At 53.3% G+C, this 19,110-nt stretch overlaps 1 protein-coding gene across 2 annotated transcripts; it reads left to right on the top strand.

Moving 5' to 3' along the window:
- Nucleotides 1-1,120: 1,120 nt before the first annotated feature.
- Nucleotides 1,121-13,138, top strand: LOC125612349. Of its 2 annotated transcripts, XR_007342692.1 has the most exons (4): nucleotides 1,121-1,622; nucleotides 2,913-3,017; nucleotides 6,097-8,172; nucleotides 9,453-13,138. XR_007342692.1 is itself a non-coding variant. In XM_048789691.1 (3 exons), the coding sequence occupies exons 1-3, from the start codon at nucleotides 2,031-2,033 to the stop codon at nucleotides 6,613-6,615; spliced, it is 645 nt and encodes a 214-aa protein (XP_048645648.1). In that variant the 5' UTR covers nucleotides 1,843-2,030; the 3' UTR covers nucleotides 6,616-8,757. The 2 variants fall into 2 exon arrangements, 1 of the variants encoding a protein (XP_048645648.1); XM_048789691.1 differs by lacking the exons at nucleotides 1,121-1,622; nucleotides 9,453-13,138 and adding an exon at nucleotides 1,843-2,039 and having other exon boundaries at nucleotides 2,901-3,017; nucleotides 6,097-8,757.
- Nucleotides 13,139-19,110: the final 5,972 nt, after the last annotated feature.

Here is a 19,110-nt window from a genome sequence, read left to right on the forward strand (position 1 = left end):
TCAATGTTGACACATTAACCACTTTTAACACCTAATGACCGTGACCAGCCACCTCTGATGCAGCCACACCGCAGACTTGGGAGGCAAGTACTAGGCTGCAAATTTTTTTTTTTTTAATCTCAGAAACCTTCCCGTCCACCCAAGTGTCTCTATGACCCCCCTCCAAAACGGCACATCCCAGTCTAGGCAAATTTGCATGATGTGATTTGGAAATGGGGCGATTTAAAAATATTCATAGAGCCTCTCTGTATGCTCAGATTTTGAAATAATACAGATCTTGCTTTACATTCATCCCTCTGGGAAATGTAGTCTTAAATAATGCAGAGCTTCAAGAAGGAAGTCCGGGTGTAAATTTGAAAGCTGATCTGCTTCGTGGGGAGACGTGGGGCGGGGGGCACCAGATACCCTTCTCTGTCCCGGCTGCCTCATTGTCCCATAGGAAATTGGACCCTGAATACTGCTGGGCTGTTCGCTCCATTTGGGGGTTAGGGGGAGGTGGGTACCCGGGGATTGAACTCAGGGGCACTCAACCACGGAGCCCCATCCCCAGCCCTATTTGGTATTTTATTTAGAGACAGGGTCTCACAGAGTGGCTGAGGCTGGCTTTGAACCCGCGATCCCCCTGCCTCAGCCTCCCCAGCCGCTGAGAGTACAGGTGTGCGCCACTGCGCCGGGTATTCATTCTATTTTTAAGCCAGATTTCCTGGACGTGTCACTCTGCTAAGACCTGTACAAGTGCTCACTGCATACAGATCTGTTAAGCGCCTACTGTGTGCCCTCACTGTGAGGCAGGGAGAAAGATCAGCAAGTTCTGGCCTCGGGGCAGGTCCGTGGTGCTCTGGACTTTGCTGTTCTGTTCCCAGGCTTGAGGTCACACCTCCAGCCTATTTTTTTGTGCAAGAGCCCAGCTTGAACCCAGGTTGCCTGAGTCCAAAGCCCCATCTGCAGGGGGAGGAGGAAACCAGATCCTGACCCCTATCCCTCCCCTCTGCCCCCAGGCGTCTCCTGGCTCCCGCAGGGCGGGAGGGGAAGGGACAGCCGAGCTCGCGTCTCACTGGCCGGGTCTGCATCACGTGGCCCCTCTCCCCCTGAGCTCAGGCAGGTTCAGCTGAGCATCTCGCCCACTTCCCTCCCCCCCGCCCTACCACTCTGGCTTCAGAAGCGGAAATGGATCCTGGATAGGCACCCCAGAGGGGCTGTCAGAGAGGAGGGATGTGCTGGAATGTTCCAGATGGACAAGGGCGTGGGAAAGACCAAAGGGTGCTGAGAAGCAGGAGAAGGCAGCTGGTGACTTTGGAGATCCAGAAAAGGAAGAGGGTGACTGCAGGCTGCAGGCAAGACCACAGGAAGGACCGGAAGCTAAGGGTCTTGGGCAGCTCTCTGAGGAATCCTTAGGGGACACTCCCCTTCCCATCAGGCGGGGGCTGGAGAAGGAGGGAAGCCAGTCCAGGGCTCTCCTTGCACGCCCACGTGACTCCTCCTACCAGCGCGTGCACATCAGCGTCATCAGGGCACACGGGCCACCCGGAGCGAGTGGATGCTTAGTGGAGAGGCGAGGATGTTGGGTCAGGGCCGTCCCCAGGCCAGTGAGGCACGGTCAAGCCTCCTCTTCATCAGAGCAGGTGCGTCTCCCTCAGGAAACTCGAGATCTGTGAAAAGCCGCATTCGCTCTGCAAGTTCCCGCTTGGGACTCTCCGCGGACATAGAGCCCAGAACACCATTAAGGGTCAAGAAAAGTGGCCATCTGCCCTGATCTGGCATTTGGGGACAGCGGGGCTTCTCCAGCCCACACCTGGTTGGATGGAGAGTAAGTGGCAATGTGACCTGGAGTCCCCAGCCCTGGTGGCCTGATCAGCGGCCGTGACTCCAATTTACTTTCTTTTAAAAGCACCTCTGGCCTCCGGAGTTCTAATGCTTCCCATCAGAGGCACTCTGGGGTCTCCCCGGGTGCTCACGTCAACTCGAAGGCCCCCCAGAGTCCCCGGGAGCAGCTGGGACCTCGCCAGGCACATGCCCACATCAGACCCCCAATGTCACCGGTGAGTGGTGTTCTGGGATGGCGAGGGGGGTGCAGAGAAGGAAACCGATTCTCCCTTGAATTTGCCATGTCACTGTGCCCTCGGATCAGAGCCACGCGGGGGCCCATCGCGGGTCAGGATCTTCCCTTTGGGCCCTTTCCAGACACAGAGTGGAGCCACCAAAAAGATCCCAGTGGCCTCTCTGGCTCTGGAGATAGAAATGTGCGTGGCCAAGGCCGCCTCGGGGGCATGTCCACCCAGCTGGCCATGAACCCTTCCCTGGAAACCACCCAAGGGACGGGAGGGGACCCACCGTCTGGAACTGGGACGGCGGTGGGGGGGGGATGTCATAAAAATTCCAAGAGAGCACATCTGTGGGGTGGAGCAGATCTGGGGGTCCAGGACCAGCTCACGGATGGCTCTCCGCTTACCCACTGCCCCCCGGCTCACGGCTCGGGCACATTCCTGCCCTGAGAGGCCCCTCATGTTGCCTGTGCTGATAAGATTCTTGGTGGCCAGCAACAGGACCCACCACGGCTGGTTTAGGTCACAAGACGAGCCCAGGCATCAAGGTCGGCGTCCCCGAGACCAGGAACGGTCCCCAAATCACACTGCAAGGAGAATATTCCAGCCAAGACCACGGCCACCGGTCACTGCCAGGCCCTCCCTCGCCCCGTGCCCGGGGTCCAGGTCCTGCACCCCAGCTGGAGGGAAGCCTGAGCAGCCTCCTGCCTCTAGAGTGGGAAGGAAGGGGCTCCAAGGAGAAGGAGGGGTTCAGGGAGCTCAGGTAGAGCCCTTGCCCAGCAAGGGAGAGGCCCTGGGCGCGTCCCCAGCACCAAATAAAGAAACGCAGAGCACTGACATGTCGCTCACCCCTCTCAGGGGCCCCCACAGGGGTCTTGTGATGGGACTGCTCGGCCTGTGACCCCGGAGCAGCCTGGACACTCCTGGCTTCTGAGGAACCAAGGTGACACAGAAGAGCCCCTCAGGACGCAAACTGTAAGGAGGCCCTCACCCTCGGGTTGGTGACAGTGCTGTCCCCTTTTCTGCCTCAGTGGCCTCTCCCTGCTCCAGGCCCCGCTTCCTGTGGTGCCCCCACTGGTTTTCCTAGCACAGAGAGGTTGTACATCTTGCCCAAGGTCACACAGCTAGTAAGCAGCAAAGCTAGGATTTGGACCTCAGTCTCCCCACTGCCCTGTCAGGCCCTCCCAGAGCTCTGGGAGCGGTGGAAAGGACCATTGTTAACTCATTCAAGACATGTCAGAACGGCCACAGGGCCACTTAATCCCGCCCCTGCATCCGCTGACGATTGTCACGATTAGCACTGGGGTGTTGGCGCTGGTGCAGTCACGATGACCAGGACTGTGAGCAGATTGGGGAAACCGAGGCACCAAAGTCAGCTATGCAGCTGGGTAGTGGGAAAGCAGATCAGTACCCAGCGGTGGGCAGAGGCATAGGGCAGGGACGAGAGGGGAGCAGGCCAGGAAGGGTCCACCCCGCACCTCCAACCCTCAGCTGCAAGCTCTTGAGATGGCCCAGGCTCAGGCGCGGGCTGGGCTCGGCTCCTCTCCCCTCTGCAGCCCGGGTGGGAGGTCACTTGCTTTCCTCAGAATCCCCACCAGTCCCCCAAAGACAGTGGCCTTCCAGAGGCCCACACAACCTGGGCCGTGGGAAGCACATTCTTCCCATCTTCTGTTTGGAGCCAAGAGGCGTTTACTTAATTAAGGCTCGTACCCCCCACGCACATGTGCTGATGATTAGTGACGTCACCGGGCAGGGAGGCCCTGAAGCCAGGAGCAGGACGGCCAACGACAGGCTTCAAAGATCTGGGAAGGAAGGGGCCAGGACGGTGCTGACCCCAAGCAGAGCCCAAGAGGTCTGTCTGCAGGCTCCGCCCCCTGGGGACGATGGGGGTGGCAGCAGCAGGGTCCTGTGGCATGTCTGGGTGTTGAGTGACTCAGACATCTCACAAGCTTCTGTGCCACCCAAAGCCACCAGCAGGGAGTGTCCACGAATACATCATTAAAGAGGGCCACCAGCAAGTGGCCTTGGGAATGATGGTGGCCCAGTCCCAGGCTCCATTCACACACTGGACATTCAGCACCAGCCTCGAGTTGCAGAAGAGACTCAAGACTTCCGCCACTTGAGTTGTTTTGGTGACGATCAAATATCAGCCATGGTGGCGTGGCAGAGGGGGTGGGCCGGTCAGCGTTCTGTTGCTGTGACAAAATACCTGAGAAAAGCCCCTTAGAGCAGGAAGGTTGGCTGGGCTCAGGGCTGCAGAGTTTCCGTCCCTGCTCGGGGGCTCCATTGTTCCTGGGCCCAAGTGAAGGAGGACGTGATGGCGGAGGCAGGAGCCAGTGCACAGGAGGCTGGTCAGCTCCCGGCTGAGGGAGGGAAGGGAAAGGACCAGGGACAGGAAACGCCTTCCCAGGCCACCTGGGTGTCCCCAGGGACACCCTCCCTCCCGCCCCCTCCCACAGGAGCCCTCCAGTGGATTAACCGCTGCTGAGGTCGCCTTCCAAAGGCCACCTCTAGCCCCACGGCACCAGGGACCAGGCCTTCCACACAGGAGCCTCTGGGGACCGTCCAGATCCAAACCCTAGCAGCCGAGGTGGCCGCAGTGACCATGGGCAGAGCAGACGGGCAGTGCTGTGAAGGGCGCGGTGAGCCAGAGGGCCGCGGGTTGGTGCTGTGAGGGACAGTGAGGGCCGTGTGCCGGGCTCCCGGGGACACGGAGTGGTGTGAGGGGTCCCAGTGGCACCGACAGCCTGGCCATGGCTTGGTGCTGGTGGTGCTGCTGCCCAGGGTCATTGATGGGCAGCGTCCTGGTCATGACGTAGGAACGGTGAGCCAGCGGTGACCACGGGGACCATGGTGAGCAGCAGGTTATAAAGGACGGGGTGGGGGTGCAGCGATGACCACAGTAAGCAAAACAAATAAGGAGGGTGACAAAGGGGGAGGGGCCACTGTGTCACCAGCCTTGTGTTTTATTTTTTTTTCTTTAGTACCAGGGATTGAACCCAGGGGCACTTAACCACTGAGCCATCTCCCCAGCCCCTTTGATTTTTATTTAGAGAGAGGGGGTCTCACTGAGGTGCTTAGGGCCTCGCTAAGTTGCTGAGGCTGACCTCAAACTTTCGATCCTCCTGCCTCAGCCTCCCAAGCCGCTGGATGACAGGCATGCGTCACTCTGCCGGGCTCTTTCCTCAGCCTATGGACAGGAGCTCAGTCTGTTTCTTTCCCTTTGATCACTAGAGAGCAAATGCTTATATTCTCCAGCCCAGGGATCTCTCCACTGCCACCACGCCAGCTGGGATGCACAACCTTGAACAATACACTTCTTAGTAGGAAGATTGGGCCAAATCGAGTGTCATAAATGCCCAGGTGCCCTCCCTCCTTCCAGTGTCTAAATCAGCAAGTGCCCACAGGGGTAAAGAGCTCAGTTAAAGAGTCTGGGCTCTGCAATCCACATGGATTTGAATCTTTGGTTGTGCTGTGTGACCTTGGGTGAGCTAATTAACCTCTCTGAGGCTTGGTTTCTTCATATGTAAAATAAAACTCATATTTTTAGGAGTTTTATCTTATAAAAATCCTACCTCCCAGGATTGTCATGGGGATGAGAGTCATAGGTGACCTGTTCGGACTGTTCTCAGGGCCCCTTGAGGGATTCAACAGTGTTGGTCACCATTATTACAATTGCTATTATTCACCAGCGCTGCTAGACAAGCAGAACTGGGCCTGGACCCAGGGCCAGACTCCAGGTTCTGGGGGGCAAAGGGCGTTGGCCACCGGCTCTCCCCACCCACCCCTGTGCTCCTCGGCGCCCTCTGTCGGTGGGGACACGCCCCACAGGTCAGGAGAGGCCGCGGCTTTCCTCGCAGTTGCCCAGAGGTGGCCCCGGGAAACCCGCACCAGGGCCCCGTGAGCCAGGCTGGGTCGCCCCTGGCTGCAGAGGGTAGGAACAGGTGTCCACCTGAGCATGTGGCGGCGGGCCACCTGCCTGGACAGCCCCGGTCTGGCTGCAGCGCTCTAGAACCCGGCCACCTGCCCAGCCATTGTCATCCCTCTTCCCTAGGGAGCTGGCCGCGCGGGGTTCGCAGGGGACCCTTGGCCCACACGTCTGGACTCGCAGCTTCCGGTCTGTCTCCTCGGACCAGTCGCTGGCCTGGTCCACGCCATAGGGCTTCCCCTTGGCCCTGGACCCTCCCCAGGCACTGCCCAGGACAGAGGATGGGCCCGGGCAGCGCTTCATCCAGAACGTCCCGAGAGCCGGGTCCTCAAGTGGCCGGCCCAGCGCTGGAGAGGGGCTTCCACGGCCACGTGTCACACAAGCTGTGACCAGAGCAGTGACCGATCAGGGAGGCCAGGGCTGGGGTGCAGCTCGGTGGCCGAGCACTTGACTGGCACACAAGAAAAGACAGACAGAGAGGACCTGACGAGGACGTCATGTGACCTTGCTGAGCTCTGCCTGCAGCAGGTGCCCTTCCTAAGTCTCCTCATTCACCTTATTCCCACACCACACCACGGGGGGGACCGGATCCTGATTCCCATTTTCCAGATGAGGAATCTGAGGCAGAGAGGAGTGCGTCACTGACCACTTCCAAGTGGTCACTCAACCAGGACTTGAAGCCTCGCAGCCTAACCCAAGCTCAGCTCCTGTCCACGGAACTCTGCTGACCAAGGCTATTTGGGGACGAATAACAGAACACCCCGTGTTGAGGGACAGAGAGGAAGGGGACTTTGCCCGGAAGCACTGTTGGCCACCCCCCAAGACCCCCAAGAGTCCCAGGGGTCAGTGAACCCAAGAAAAAGGGAAAGAATGTTCTCGGCGGAAGAAACAGCGGCTGTGTGCGAGGCGTGGATGTGGAAGCCAGGCAGCCCTGAGCCACTCCAAGTGTGACTGCGACGGTTTGGATCTGGATGTCACCCAAGGCCCACGCGGTAAAGGCTTGGTCCTGGGCCATGCGTCCCAGCACAGCCCTGGGGACTGAGGCAGGAGGAGGAGGGTCAAGGCCAGCCTGGGCAACTTAGCAAGACCCCACTCAAAGCACCAAACAGAACCCTCTCAGTCCTCAGCTCAGTACAACCGGAAGGTGGTGTGGTTTGCGAGATCGGGCTAAGGAGGTCAGAGGTCACTGGGGGTATGCCCCGCAAAGACATAATGGGAGTCATCCCCCTTCCTGTCTCTCACTTGGCTTCCTGGCTGCCACGAGGCGAAGCTTCCTTCACCCCGCGTTCCCTCCATGATGTGCTGTCTCACCACAGGCCCAACAGCATATGAGCCAACCGAAAGTGGCCTGAAACTTCCAAACCATGAGCCCAAAGAAACCTTTTCTCTTTATAAGTTTATCATCATCTCAGCCATCTGTCATAGTAACAGAAAGCTGACTGATACCACGAGAGCATACCGTGAGTATAAAACTACAGCGTCGGGGAAGGAGTTATCATCTGCTTGCTCACAACCTGCCAGGCGTTATATTCATTGCCATAAATAATACCGGTTGCCTTAGTAAGTAAACCACAAGACATCAAAGATTTACATGAAAAAACATGGACTTCTTGCAGCCGGAGACGCCTGGCTGCCACACAGCCTTCTGGGTGTTACTCAGAACCAGCTCCTCTATCTTCCAGGGCACATTTTTCCTGCAGAGTCACATGGTAAATATGTTTGCCTCTGTGGTCTCTGTCACAGTTGTTTAGCTCTGTGTTGTTTGACAGCAGCAAGAGCAACAGGAAGGACTGGGCGTGTCTACGCTCCCGTGAAACTTCGCTTACAAATACAAGTGGGGGCAGGATCCAGCCCAGGGGCCACAGTTTTCCAGCCCCTGTCTAGGGTGTGATTGCCTGTGCCGTCCTGCGTGCAGCCAGCAGACAGGGAGTGAGAAGGAGCAGCTCACGCCCGAGGACGTACCCAGTGACTTAGCAGGAAGTCATGGAATCACTCAAGTTCAGTAACAAGGCCACCTTTATGAGAAGGGGAGCATGCTGAAGCCTGGTGGCTCCCCTCCCCTCACCAGTACAGCTCCTGGGTCCAGGCAAGTGGGGCTCACCCTTTAGAGACATGCACAGTTCTCCTCTGACCAGCCTGCTCCAGCATGGACCCCTGATGCGAGGCTGGCCTTCTGGGTCACTACAAAGAGATACCCCCCAGGTCAGTATAACAGAACGTGTTTATTTTGTGGGGAGTGAGGGGGCACCAGGGATTGAACTCAGGGGCACTCGACCACTGAACCCCATCCCCAGCCCTATTTTGTATTTTATTTAGAGACAGGGTCTCACTGAGTTGCTTAGCACCTTGATTTTTGCTGAGGCTGGCTTTGAACTCGCGATCCTCCTGCCTCAGCCTCCCAAGCTGCTGGGATGACAGGTGTGTGCCACTGCGCCCAGCAGAACATGTTTCTTTGAATAGCATTGCTAGCTTGAATTATGACTTCTAAATATGAACAGAGGGCATATGAACTTCCAATTCATACACCCTAACAAGTGGGGACAGGGGACCGGTGGTCTCCCTAGGCATTGCGCAGTGACCTTAAAGCCAGATCACCTGGATCTGAATCCCAGCTCTGCCCCACACCAGCCGTGGGGTCTTGAGCATTTGGTTTAGCCCATCTGTAACATGGAGATGACTACCTTATCAGGTTGTGGCAAGGATTTAATTGAGTTAAAATCTGTAAAACACTTAGAACTGTGCCTGGCTCACAGTGAATATCCTGTTAAATAAATAGATTGTCCCCAGCTTCTTCTTGCTGCCGCAAAGCCCAGTCTCTCCTCACCTCCAGGGAAATACCGCATGAATAACCAGAGTCATCAGCTTGTAGCTTTCCTTCTCTCTCTGAAAGTAATAGCCCCAAGGTGGCAGTTACTGTCTCTTGCTGTTCCTGTAAAGCGACCTGTTCAAATGCCAACTGCCACATGTCACCTTAGCTGGCAGAAAGTTGTTCCACCTGGTAATCACTCAGAAATTATCATGCTTCCCTGTTCTGCATGGAGGCGGGGGCCAGGGCTATCTGTCAGCTTTGGCGCCGTCCACCCTTGGCAGAGCAGAGACAAAACTGCAGGACCAGGCAGGATGGCGAAGAGCTGGCCTTCCGCACAGCGGCACTTTTCCCTGAGATGCATCCGAAGTGTATGGAGCCTTCCCTGCCGCAGACCACGGATGCAATGGGAGGGGTAGGGGGTGACCCAGGAAGGGGGGGGCTCAAGGTCAACCTCACTCCCAGCCCAACCTTAGAAGCCTCCTCCCACATTAGAGATCTTGGAACCCTTCCCTCAAAATAAAGGAGAAGCTATTCATTGCTGCATTCTACTAATCAGTTGGGGTTTTTTGTTCTGTTTGTTTTGGTGCTAGGGGTCGAACCCTGGGTGCTTAACCACTTAGCCACCCCTCAGATTTTATTTATTTTTTTTTTTTTGATTTTTTTTTTGAGACAGGGTCTCGCTAAGTTGCTTAGGGCCTCATTAGGTTGCTGAGGCTGGCTGTGAACTCGCAATCCTCCCGCCTCCGCCTCCCGAGTGGCTGGCATCATGGGTCCATTCTGATGAAAGTCAAAGTCATCTAGGGTGGATCTCAAGCTTGGCAGCACATTAGAGAGACCTGGGAATTTGTATGAAATGCCCACCTGTGCTCGGACTTCACCTCTATCAAATGAATCAGACCCTTAGGATGGAGACCGGACACGGACCAGTGAACGCTCCTGGGTAGTCCCCGGGTGCAGCGGTGGGTGCGAAGCCCGGACTCGGACGCTCGTTCAGACTGACCCTGCTCGGCCCACGGGGTAGATGACTTTCTCCTTCAAATAACCTGCAAGACCCATGTCACCATCTTGGTATTAGAAGAAACCAAGGCTCGGAGATAAGGGATTGCCCGGGTCGTGCGGCCGACGTGGCAGCCCCCAGTCCAGGGCCGCAGAGCCCGGTCCAGGGCCGGCCGCCATCCAAAGCTGCTCCCCGACCTGGGCCCTTCGACGCCATCCGCCTTCCTGTCCTTGATTTCCCCCGCTCTTCCCCGGGAGGATGGGAAGCATCGTGCTGCAGGCCAGGAGGCCCGCGCGCACCCAGCTCGGCAGTCCAGCCGCGGTGCTAGCACCTCCTAGAGGTTTAATGACAACCCCGCTCTCGAAAACCCTAGGGAGAGGCCTGGTGTGGCCCGCCAGCGCCACTTCAGGTTTCCACCGGGTACACCTCCCAGGGTCCCTTGCGGTTAGCTGTGCTCACGTGACTGAGTTCTGGCCAATGGGACTGAGCAGAAGTGATGTCACCATCTCCAGGCCCCGCCCACTGAAACCTCCCGGATGAGGAGGCTCCTGTCTTCCCTGCTGCTGTCGCGATAGGGTAGAGGGGGCTGTTGTGTGAGGGTCCCGCATGTGCAATGAGGACTTAGCGCATGCCACCTCATGAGCCCCATAAAAATGCCAACGCTCCCTCTGTTCTCTGCTCAGGGCTGTGAGGTCAGGGATGTGCTCATGGCTGGGCTGGGCCTCGCTGGAAAGGCACAGGGAGTGGGCCGTGGTTGGGAGCTGGGGTGGACAGACCTACCTCCAAACCTGCTCTGCCACTCAGGGCTCTGTGACCTTGAGTTAACCTTTTTGGCTTTTTTCTTCTTAAAAAATGACCAATTTTGCATAAGAAGAGTAGAAAAACTAAGAGGATTCTCTATAAAAGAGTGTTTCTTAAAGTGTGGTCCGCAGACCAGACCAGCCTTCCCTGGGAACTTGTGGAAAATGCAGATTCTTGGGCGCATCCAAACCTGGGATTGGGCTTTTCCATCTGCCCACTGGTGAAAGGACTTCTGGGGAAGTGCCCGGCAGGCCATTGTGCTTGTTATGTGACAAGCCCTCCTGGAAAGGTATAGTTTGACAGTCATGCACTGACCCTGAAGAATGAGTAATTGTTGCGATCCTCCAGACTAAAACCCTCAGGGTCACTCCAGGGGAACTGGTCTGCACGAAATAACCATAAAGAGACAGAGAGACCTTTTTCTTAAGGGTCCTGTGACGGTTCCTCTGACCTTAAGGGTCTGCAGAGAGAGAGAGAGAGAGCACACACACTAAACCTTTTTACTAGGGAGAAGCCATTCAGATGAGGCAAGGGGTCAGGTTTCAGGGGCTGAGTCAGCTGTCAGCAGGTTGACTGACACCTAAGGAGGCCACACCCAAGGGCAGAGCAAGAGAAGGGGACATACAAAGGGTATTTCCATGGAACATTCTACTCCAAACAGGGCAAAGGGGTAATATCACTAAGGAACAGGTGAGCGTAGCTCAATCCATGGGGCCACACGCCTACGTCTGAAGATGTGTCCTCAACCTCCGTGACTAGGGCAATGTCCAGGTCACTCCAAGATGTAGTGATGGTCAGAGCCTCGCCGCTCAGGGAAGGAGAATGCGAAATCATTCAGCCTGGCTGCCACAGTAATGTATGGCAACAGCCCTGCACATTGTTTTAGTCAGCTTTTTCACTGTGGAATGTAAAGGAGGAAGAGTTATTTGGGGGCTCCTGGTTTCAGAGGTCTCAATCCACAGACAGCGGGCTCCATTCCTCAGGGCTCGAGGTGAGGCAGGACATCATGGCCGAGAGTGCTTTGGAGGGAAGTGGGTCACATGATGGTCAGGAAGCAGAGACTCCACTCCTCAATACAAAAAGTATATCCTACAGCCACGCCCCCCAGTGCCCCACCTTGAACACTGTTGCTTGTCAATTTGGGTCATTCGGTCTTCTCTTTATTGAGCACCTACTATGTGCCAGTCACTGGGATAAGTCCTGGGGAGCTACAGCAATTAGGAAATGGGGTGGTGTCCAGGCAGCTACCCTCAAGGACCTGGGCTTTCTGTGACCCCCAAGTTTCAGAAGGGGGAGGAGCAAAAATGGGACAGTGTGTTCCCCCAAAAGAAAAATCCATGCACTGATTCAGTAAATAGTGAACACCTACTGTGGGCCAAGCAAGGTTCCACAGGGAGCAGGACAGATGAGACCCCCCATCGCGAAGCTTCCATGAGACAGAAAATCATCCAGGGGGGAAAAAGTTGTGTATTGTTAGAAAGGCTGCGAGTGCATTTGAGTGTGGATTTGAAAGGGGGTGAGGGTGTGAGCAGCACAGGAGAGGGACAGCGGAGGCCCTGAGGAGGGGACCTGCCTGGCCTGATCCAGGAGCCGCAGAAACCCTGGGGCAGGAACAGTGAGAGAGCAAGCAGGAGCCAGGACCAGGAGAGAGGACAGGGCCCCCTGCACCATGGGGAGGACTTTGGCTTTCACCCTGGGTGACACTGGGACTCATCAGAGGGCCACCTAGGCAGGGCCCCCTGCCCTCAGCGGCTGCCTCCCTGGGTGCGTCGGTGCCCTTAGGTCCCTGGGGGCTTGGGAGCGACAGGCCCGTGGGCCTCTCTCTGGGCCAGCAGCGCCAGCCTCTCCCGGGTTCTGTGTCGGGGCAGCTGTCCCCTTTACTGCCTTCGGCTGGCCGCGGTGCCCCTTCCCAGATCCAGTCGCCGCCTCCCGCCCCACCAATCCCGACAGCCAGTCAGTGCCAGCGACACCCCTGCCGCAGTCGCCAAGGGAAGAATTCAAGGTAAGTGCGCACAGACAGACGCTGCCGCTTAAAGGACCGATTCATCTCGCAAAATGCCCCACTTAGGACTGAAGTGGCACGCCGCAGAGCGGGTGTCTTGGTGGCATTTTAATGAAATCGGGAAAACACTGGTGGAGCTGGCTGGGGGGGTCCAAAGGAGCCAGTGGACAAGGACAAGGCGGGGACTCCCGGCCTCCAGGACCAAGAGCCTGTCCTCGCACCTGCCCTCCCACGTCTCCTCCACCTGACGATGACATCAAATCAGATCCACTCATTCTTATTCTGTGAGACTCGTAAGCCGTGGGATATACTGCGGCCCACTTCATGGTTTCTAGAAAACTAAGGGCTCACAACTGGACACTTCTCCCAGCCTTCCTCGCGGTCAGGAATGTGCTGAGGGGTCAAAATGGGGACAGAAGTGGCCACTGGGAGGCCTGGCCCAGAAAACCTCCCTTATGAGGTGGGTGCCCTGGCTCACCTGTCACTCAGAGACTCAGGAGGCTGAGGCAGGAGGATGGAAAGTTCAAGGCTAGCCTTGGCCATGGAGTGAGACCTTGTCTCAAAAAAAAAAAAAAAAAAATTTTTGTTTTAAAGGGCTGTGGGGCTGGGGCTGGCGCTGGGGCTCAGGAGTGGCACACTTGCCTGGCATGTGTGAGGCACTGGGTTGGATTCTCAGCACCACATATAAATAAATAAAGGTCTATCAACAACTAAAAAAATATATATATGTATATGTATATTAAAAAATAATAATAAAAGGGGCTGGGGATGTAGCTCAGTGGTAGATTATCCCTGGATTCAATCCCTAATACCACAAAAATTGATTAATTAATTAATTATTAAATAATAAATAAAATTTAGCTGAGCAACTACAAAGTTAAGACTACTTGCTCTTTTGATCCCAAAAAGGAGTCTCTAATAAAAAGTTAATTACATTGCATCTTAAAATACCAGCTCATCTCAAAATAGGCCAGCCTTAGAGAACTCAAACCACACATGCACACACACACTTCATAAAGGTTAAAACCATTCCATCAAAATAAAGCATATGGTCACCCACATCTGCATTTATTACGTCTAATTGGAAGAGACATAGTCAAGTACACGAATATTTTAGCAGTTTCCAACCTGCAAATCACCGAGCCAAGACCCAATTGCTTGCTAATCAGCACACGCCCAGCTTTGCTACATCAGGTTGGAACCATGCCCCACCGCTCCCTCGTGGCTGCAGTGTTCCATGGGCTTTCGTTCTAAGTCCCTTGTCATTTGTGCAGCCTTTCAAGAGCACCCCATGCTCAGAAAGATTTGAAAAGCCCCTTCTCGCCAGGTTTATGCCCTTGATTGATGTCTGTGGAACACTATGGGCAACCGCTCGTTGTTGGGCCATAAAATCAAATAGAAAATCTGAATCTCTTGATGTAACCTCTGACTGATCAGCTTTAATAAAGAGATTTTGGTGATTGTTGTTTAACCCACTGAATGTACGGTGAACACACGGGAATGAGAAGGGATTTATTTTCTGAGCAATTCTGAAGAAGTCCAGAGTTCTCCTACAGAGAGTAAGATGAGAACAGGATGATAGTTATTTTCCAAAATATTGGTCATGTGGATCTTTATGCTCAGTATTTCCACCATGTCAGAATATCACCTATCAAATTATGCCCCTTGGTGTTTTTTTTTTTCTTTTAAATCAACTCACTTTTTAATTTTTTGGCAAATTTGGCATCATTTCATATATGAATAAATCTAGTATCACTTGCCTTATTTAGCAGGTGTGTTAGTCAGGAAAGGCTAAGCAATGCTGCAATAACGACCAGTCCCAAGAGTTCGGAGGTTTAATATATAATCAATGTTTCATATTCAGTGTCCACTTAGAGAGTTGGGTAGAGGGAGGTGAGGCCATTTTAGGACATGTGGCCTCCTTGGTCACTGAACAGCAGATGAGAACATTAGAGGGTGATTCACTGGTTTTTAAATCATGTACCCAGAACCCAATGGCCAAGATTAGTCACATGATCCTGCCTAAGGGCACCAGGACCAGGAGATGTGGAGGTGCACCAACAGATGTCTGTGCTGCAGAGGGTGACCACAGAGTCAATCAGACAATGTGACTAAGTTCTCCCCAGAAAGCTTTATGAGAACGCTCTGGGCCAGAACATTAAAAAAGAAGAAATAGCAAGAGACACAAATACGTTCAAGACGTGCGTAGCCCCAAGCTGAAACTTTCTCCTTGACCCGCATGAAAGGATTTAGGAAAGCACCGTGTGACTCAGGGTGATTTAATGTGTGTCCCTGATTCAATTTAAAAATACCTTCAAGAAAACCCAAACCATGGAAAGAGTGTCTCTGCAGCAAAACGGAAACCAGACAAGGATGACAGATGTGTTAAGATAAGAATCCCCGGGAGGATGTGCTGTGCTGCTATGAGAAGATGGCTTCCCTCTCTGTGCCCTTCCTCCCCATCATTCCAGTCTAATCGGGAGAAAAACATTCCAAAAGTTTCCTACTGAGGGACATTGTACAAAACAAAGGGTTTCTAAGAGACTCTCACAGCCTTCCTAAGAGACTGGAGGACCAAATGCCATACGGGTCCTGGACAACAGGTAAAAACTAAGGAGGGCTGAAGAAAGCACGTCTGTGGTGTAACTCTGTCTCCATACTGGTTTGTTAACTGTGACCTGTGAACAAAGCAGAAGCTGAATTTCCTCCCATGGTCCAGCTCCGAGGTCCCACGCATCACCTCTGCCATGTTCTGTTGGCTGAAGCAGCCACAGCCTGCCGAGCTCAGGGGAGGCATGGAGGCTGCACCTTTCACGGGGAGGCCCTGTCCAGGGTTCCTGGCCATCTTTAACTCTGCGCTGACCTGTGATGTGAGCTCGTGGTTCCTGCTGGGAAAAAAAAGTCGCAGGAGGCATGGTCTGGACTAAGTTCTTCACCAGGCACCAACCCACCGGGCTAAAAATCAACATGGAGCCACTCACGCCCCAGTTCAGCTCTCCAGGCTGAAAGGAAGCTCTCCTCTGATCTCATGAGAATCAAGGTTCCCAACAGCCCAGTTTCACTGGCACGCTGATGAAGTCCCTCTGCTTTAATCCTGATGTCCACCACCAGCGGCTGGGGTCTCCTCTCCCCGTCCCAGCTGGCAGGACAGCGGCTTTGACACGCAGTGACCAACCACTCTTTGCTATTTGCTTCTGCTTTCTCCAGCCTTTCTCTCTATAAAACCAAACTCCTCCTCAGAACATGTGTTCTGTCTTAGGGAAGGAAGAGTGGCCCAATTCTAAATGGCAGATGAAGCCAACGAAGGTCTTTAAACGAATTTGTTCTGATTTCATCTTGAGACATTCCCCTTACGTCACCTGCCGGAACAACGCTCGCAGGTATTGCTATTTATGACTCTTTTATTAAATATCCCTGTACCTGGCTTCTCCTCCACACTGTGAACTCCTCACACCCAAACTCCACGTGGCCTCAGCTTCCCGGCCCATCCCCAGGGCTCTCCCAGGTCCTCTTCCAACCTTCGTAGCCTCTGTGCTGTGCCTTTAGACGCCCAGTGAATGTCCTTCTGTTCCCTTGGCCTGAGTCTTTCTTCCCACAGATGAGCACGTGGCTCAGGCTCTCCCTGCCTCAGTCTCTGCTCAGGTGTCACCTTATCAGAGAGGTTTTGAGCGTCCTGTGTAGTGAGTGCAGTTCCCCGACCCACCTGACACGACTGACCTCCCTTCCCACCTTATTTATAATATGGCCAGCCTCCATTATCTAAGGGTTCTGTTTGGTTTTGGTACCAGGGATGGAACCCAGGGGCACTTAACCACTGAGCCACATCCTCAACTCTTTTTATATCTTATTTTAAGACAGGGTCTCACTGAGTTGCTTAGGGCCTTGCTAAGTTGCTGAGACTGGCTTTGAACTCATGATCCTCCTGCCTCAGCCTCCCAAATTGCTGGGATTACAGGCATGTGTCACCACGTCCGGCCCCCTATCTATGGGTTCTGCGTGCACAGATTCAACCAACCTCAGGTAGAAAACCTCATGAAGGAGGTTTTCAGGGGGAAAATAATTGCATCCATACGGAACAAATTCTTTTCTTGTTGTTATTCCCTGAGCAATGTAGAATAATAACTCTTTGCATAACATTTACATTGCATTGGGTGTTTTAAGTAATCTAGAAACGATTTAAAATATGCTGGAGGGGTGTATAAGGAGTATGCAAGTCCTACACCATTTTATATAAAGAACTAGGGCAACATGGATTTTGGTATCTGGTGAAGGGGGTCCCTGGAACCAATCTCCCGCAGGTACCAAGAGATGACTGTGTAGATAATTATACATATAATTATGATTTTTTTAAAAATTCTGTTTCCCGGGCTGCAGCTGTAGCTCAGTGGTAGAGTGCTTGCCTGGCTTGTGAGAGGCACTGGGTTCCATCCTCAGCACCACATATAAGTAAATAAATAAAATAAAGTTCCATTGACAACTAAAAAAAAAATTTTTTTTAACTTTCTGTTCCCATTGCCAGAATGTGGGCAGGGATGTGTCTGTTTGCTCACTGTGATCATAGCAAAATTTGTCATGACTCTTCAACTTCTCTGTAGCTGAGATTCTTGCGTTGTGACTTCGCGTCTCTGCTCTTCAGCAGTGGATTCTCTTTTAACATTGTGCTAGAGTTTGGATCCTGAATATTCCCAGTGGCACATGTGTTGAAGGGTTAGTCCTAGTTTGGGTTACTGAGAGTCATGGAACAGTTAGGAGGTGGGGCCTAGAGGGACATCTTTGAGTTACTGGGGAGGGGCGTGTCCTCAAAAGGGATGCTGGAACCCCAGCTCTTCCTCTTTCTTTCTCTTGACTTCCTGGCTGGCCTGCACCAGGTGCTTCCCCGCCACAGCGTGCTCCCTCACCACAGGCCCCAAGGCAACAGGGCCGACTGACCATGGACTTAAACCTCTCAAAATGTAAGCCAAAACAAACCCTTCTTTCTAAGAGTTGATTCATTTCAGGTATTTGCACAGTGGTGGAAAGTTGGCTAACACACCCTTGTGACTTGTCCGTCCAGTAGAATGTGATTTGATTTAGCCAACAGAAGTAGTTCAAATCATGGATGAGTTAAGAGGCATATAGCACCTGTTCCTTCTTTGAAATCCTGCCACACTTATGTGAACACGCCCGTCGGGTGATAACAGGCTCATGACTCATCGCCTTAGCCAACAACTAGCTGGCCACTCATGTGAGCAAGTCCCACCAAGATCAGCCAAGCCTGCCACAAAGGTGATCTGTAGATTTATTGTTTTAAACCATTGAGTTTGGGAATGGTTTGTTACCCAGCATCACCTGTGGTCCTAGATAACTGATACAAACACTTAGCCCCATTCCTGGTATAGAATCATGCTCAATAAAAATTTTCAACACAGATGAATCAATGAATGAGGAGAAGGAATACATTCACCTTATTGGTCATTATTACTCCAACACCATATACAGTCTTTGATAAATATTTGTTGAATGAATGAGTAGAGAATGATTACAGGGTTCTACTGTGGGGTGGGGTGGGGATGAGAGAGATCAAAGAAGATCCGTCTTTCAAGGGCTTAAAATAGTATCTGAGTGGGGAAAGGCAGTATCATTCATCTAGAAGGGAACTAATGCTTGCGCCTGTCTGACCAGGAGCTTTGGGCTGGCTGTGGCCCAGGTAAGGGCTCTGTGTGCAACACGAAGAGGTACTACCTGAGAAGTTTTCGAAACAGGAAGAGCTAGGAGCCAGCCCTGGCCACGAGGCTCCAGGCCTGCACCTCAGGTCAGTTTGATGCAGTTGCCAGACCCTCTAGACCCTCTGACTCCCCCTCTCTGGACCTCTATAATCCCCTGGACTATTTCTCAAGATATGGTTGCCATCCATCTCTGAGCTTCCTAAAATGTTAGTGAAAATTCAGAATCCTGGGTCTGACTTTAGAGCTCCTGAATCAAAATCTCCAGAGGAGATGCCCAAGAACCTGTATTTTAGGAAGCTCTGCACTTGCTTGGGGGTCCTTGAACTTGGAACAGGAGGGGCAGACTGCCGCTACCAGCAGGTGAATGGAGGTTTGGATCATGTGAATTCTGGGACAGGCAGAGCAAGGAGAAGAGCTGGTCTTATCTAACCCTCACAACGTCCTTAGGAGGTAGTGGTCAAACCCATTTCAGGAAGATACTGAGCCCCAGAGACATAGCAAGTATCCCATTTGGAAGGTCTTGCTTGCACCCTAGAGGAATCCACACAATATGGTACCTTGTGTAATAAACTAAGGTCATTTTAGGTCACCAGGTCCTAGCTCAAGCAGGGATGGTCACATGCCACAGAGGAATTAAGGCACAGAATAGGTGAGCCACGCCCTGCTGCATGCAATGGAAGGTCTGGGTAGAGTAGCTGGAGGATCCCGGAGGTGGGATCACTCTCCTCTTTAAGCAATTGGAATAAATCCAATGTCTCTTCCGTGGCAAGCTAAATGTTGTTTTCGAGTCTGGAGCCTTGTTTGTATATTTTGAATAAATTTGATA

The sequence above is a fragment of the Marmota marmota genome, unplaced genomic scaffold (genome assembly GCF_001458135.2).
Source record: "Marmota marmota marmota unplaced genomic scaffold, marMar, whole genome shotgun sequence".
Classification (NCBI taxonomy): domain Eukaryota; kingdom Metazoa; phylum Chordata; class Mammalia; order Rodentia; family Sciuridae; genus Marmota; species Marmota marmota.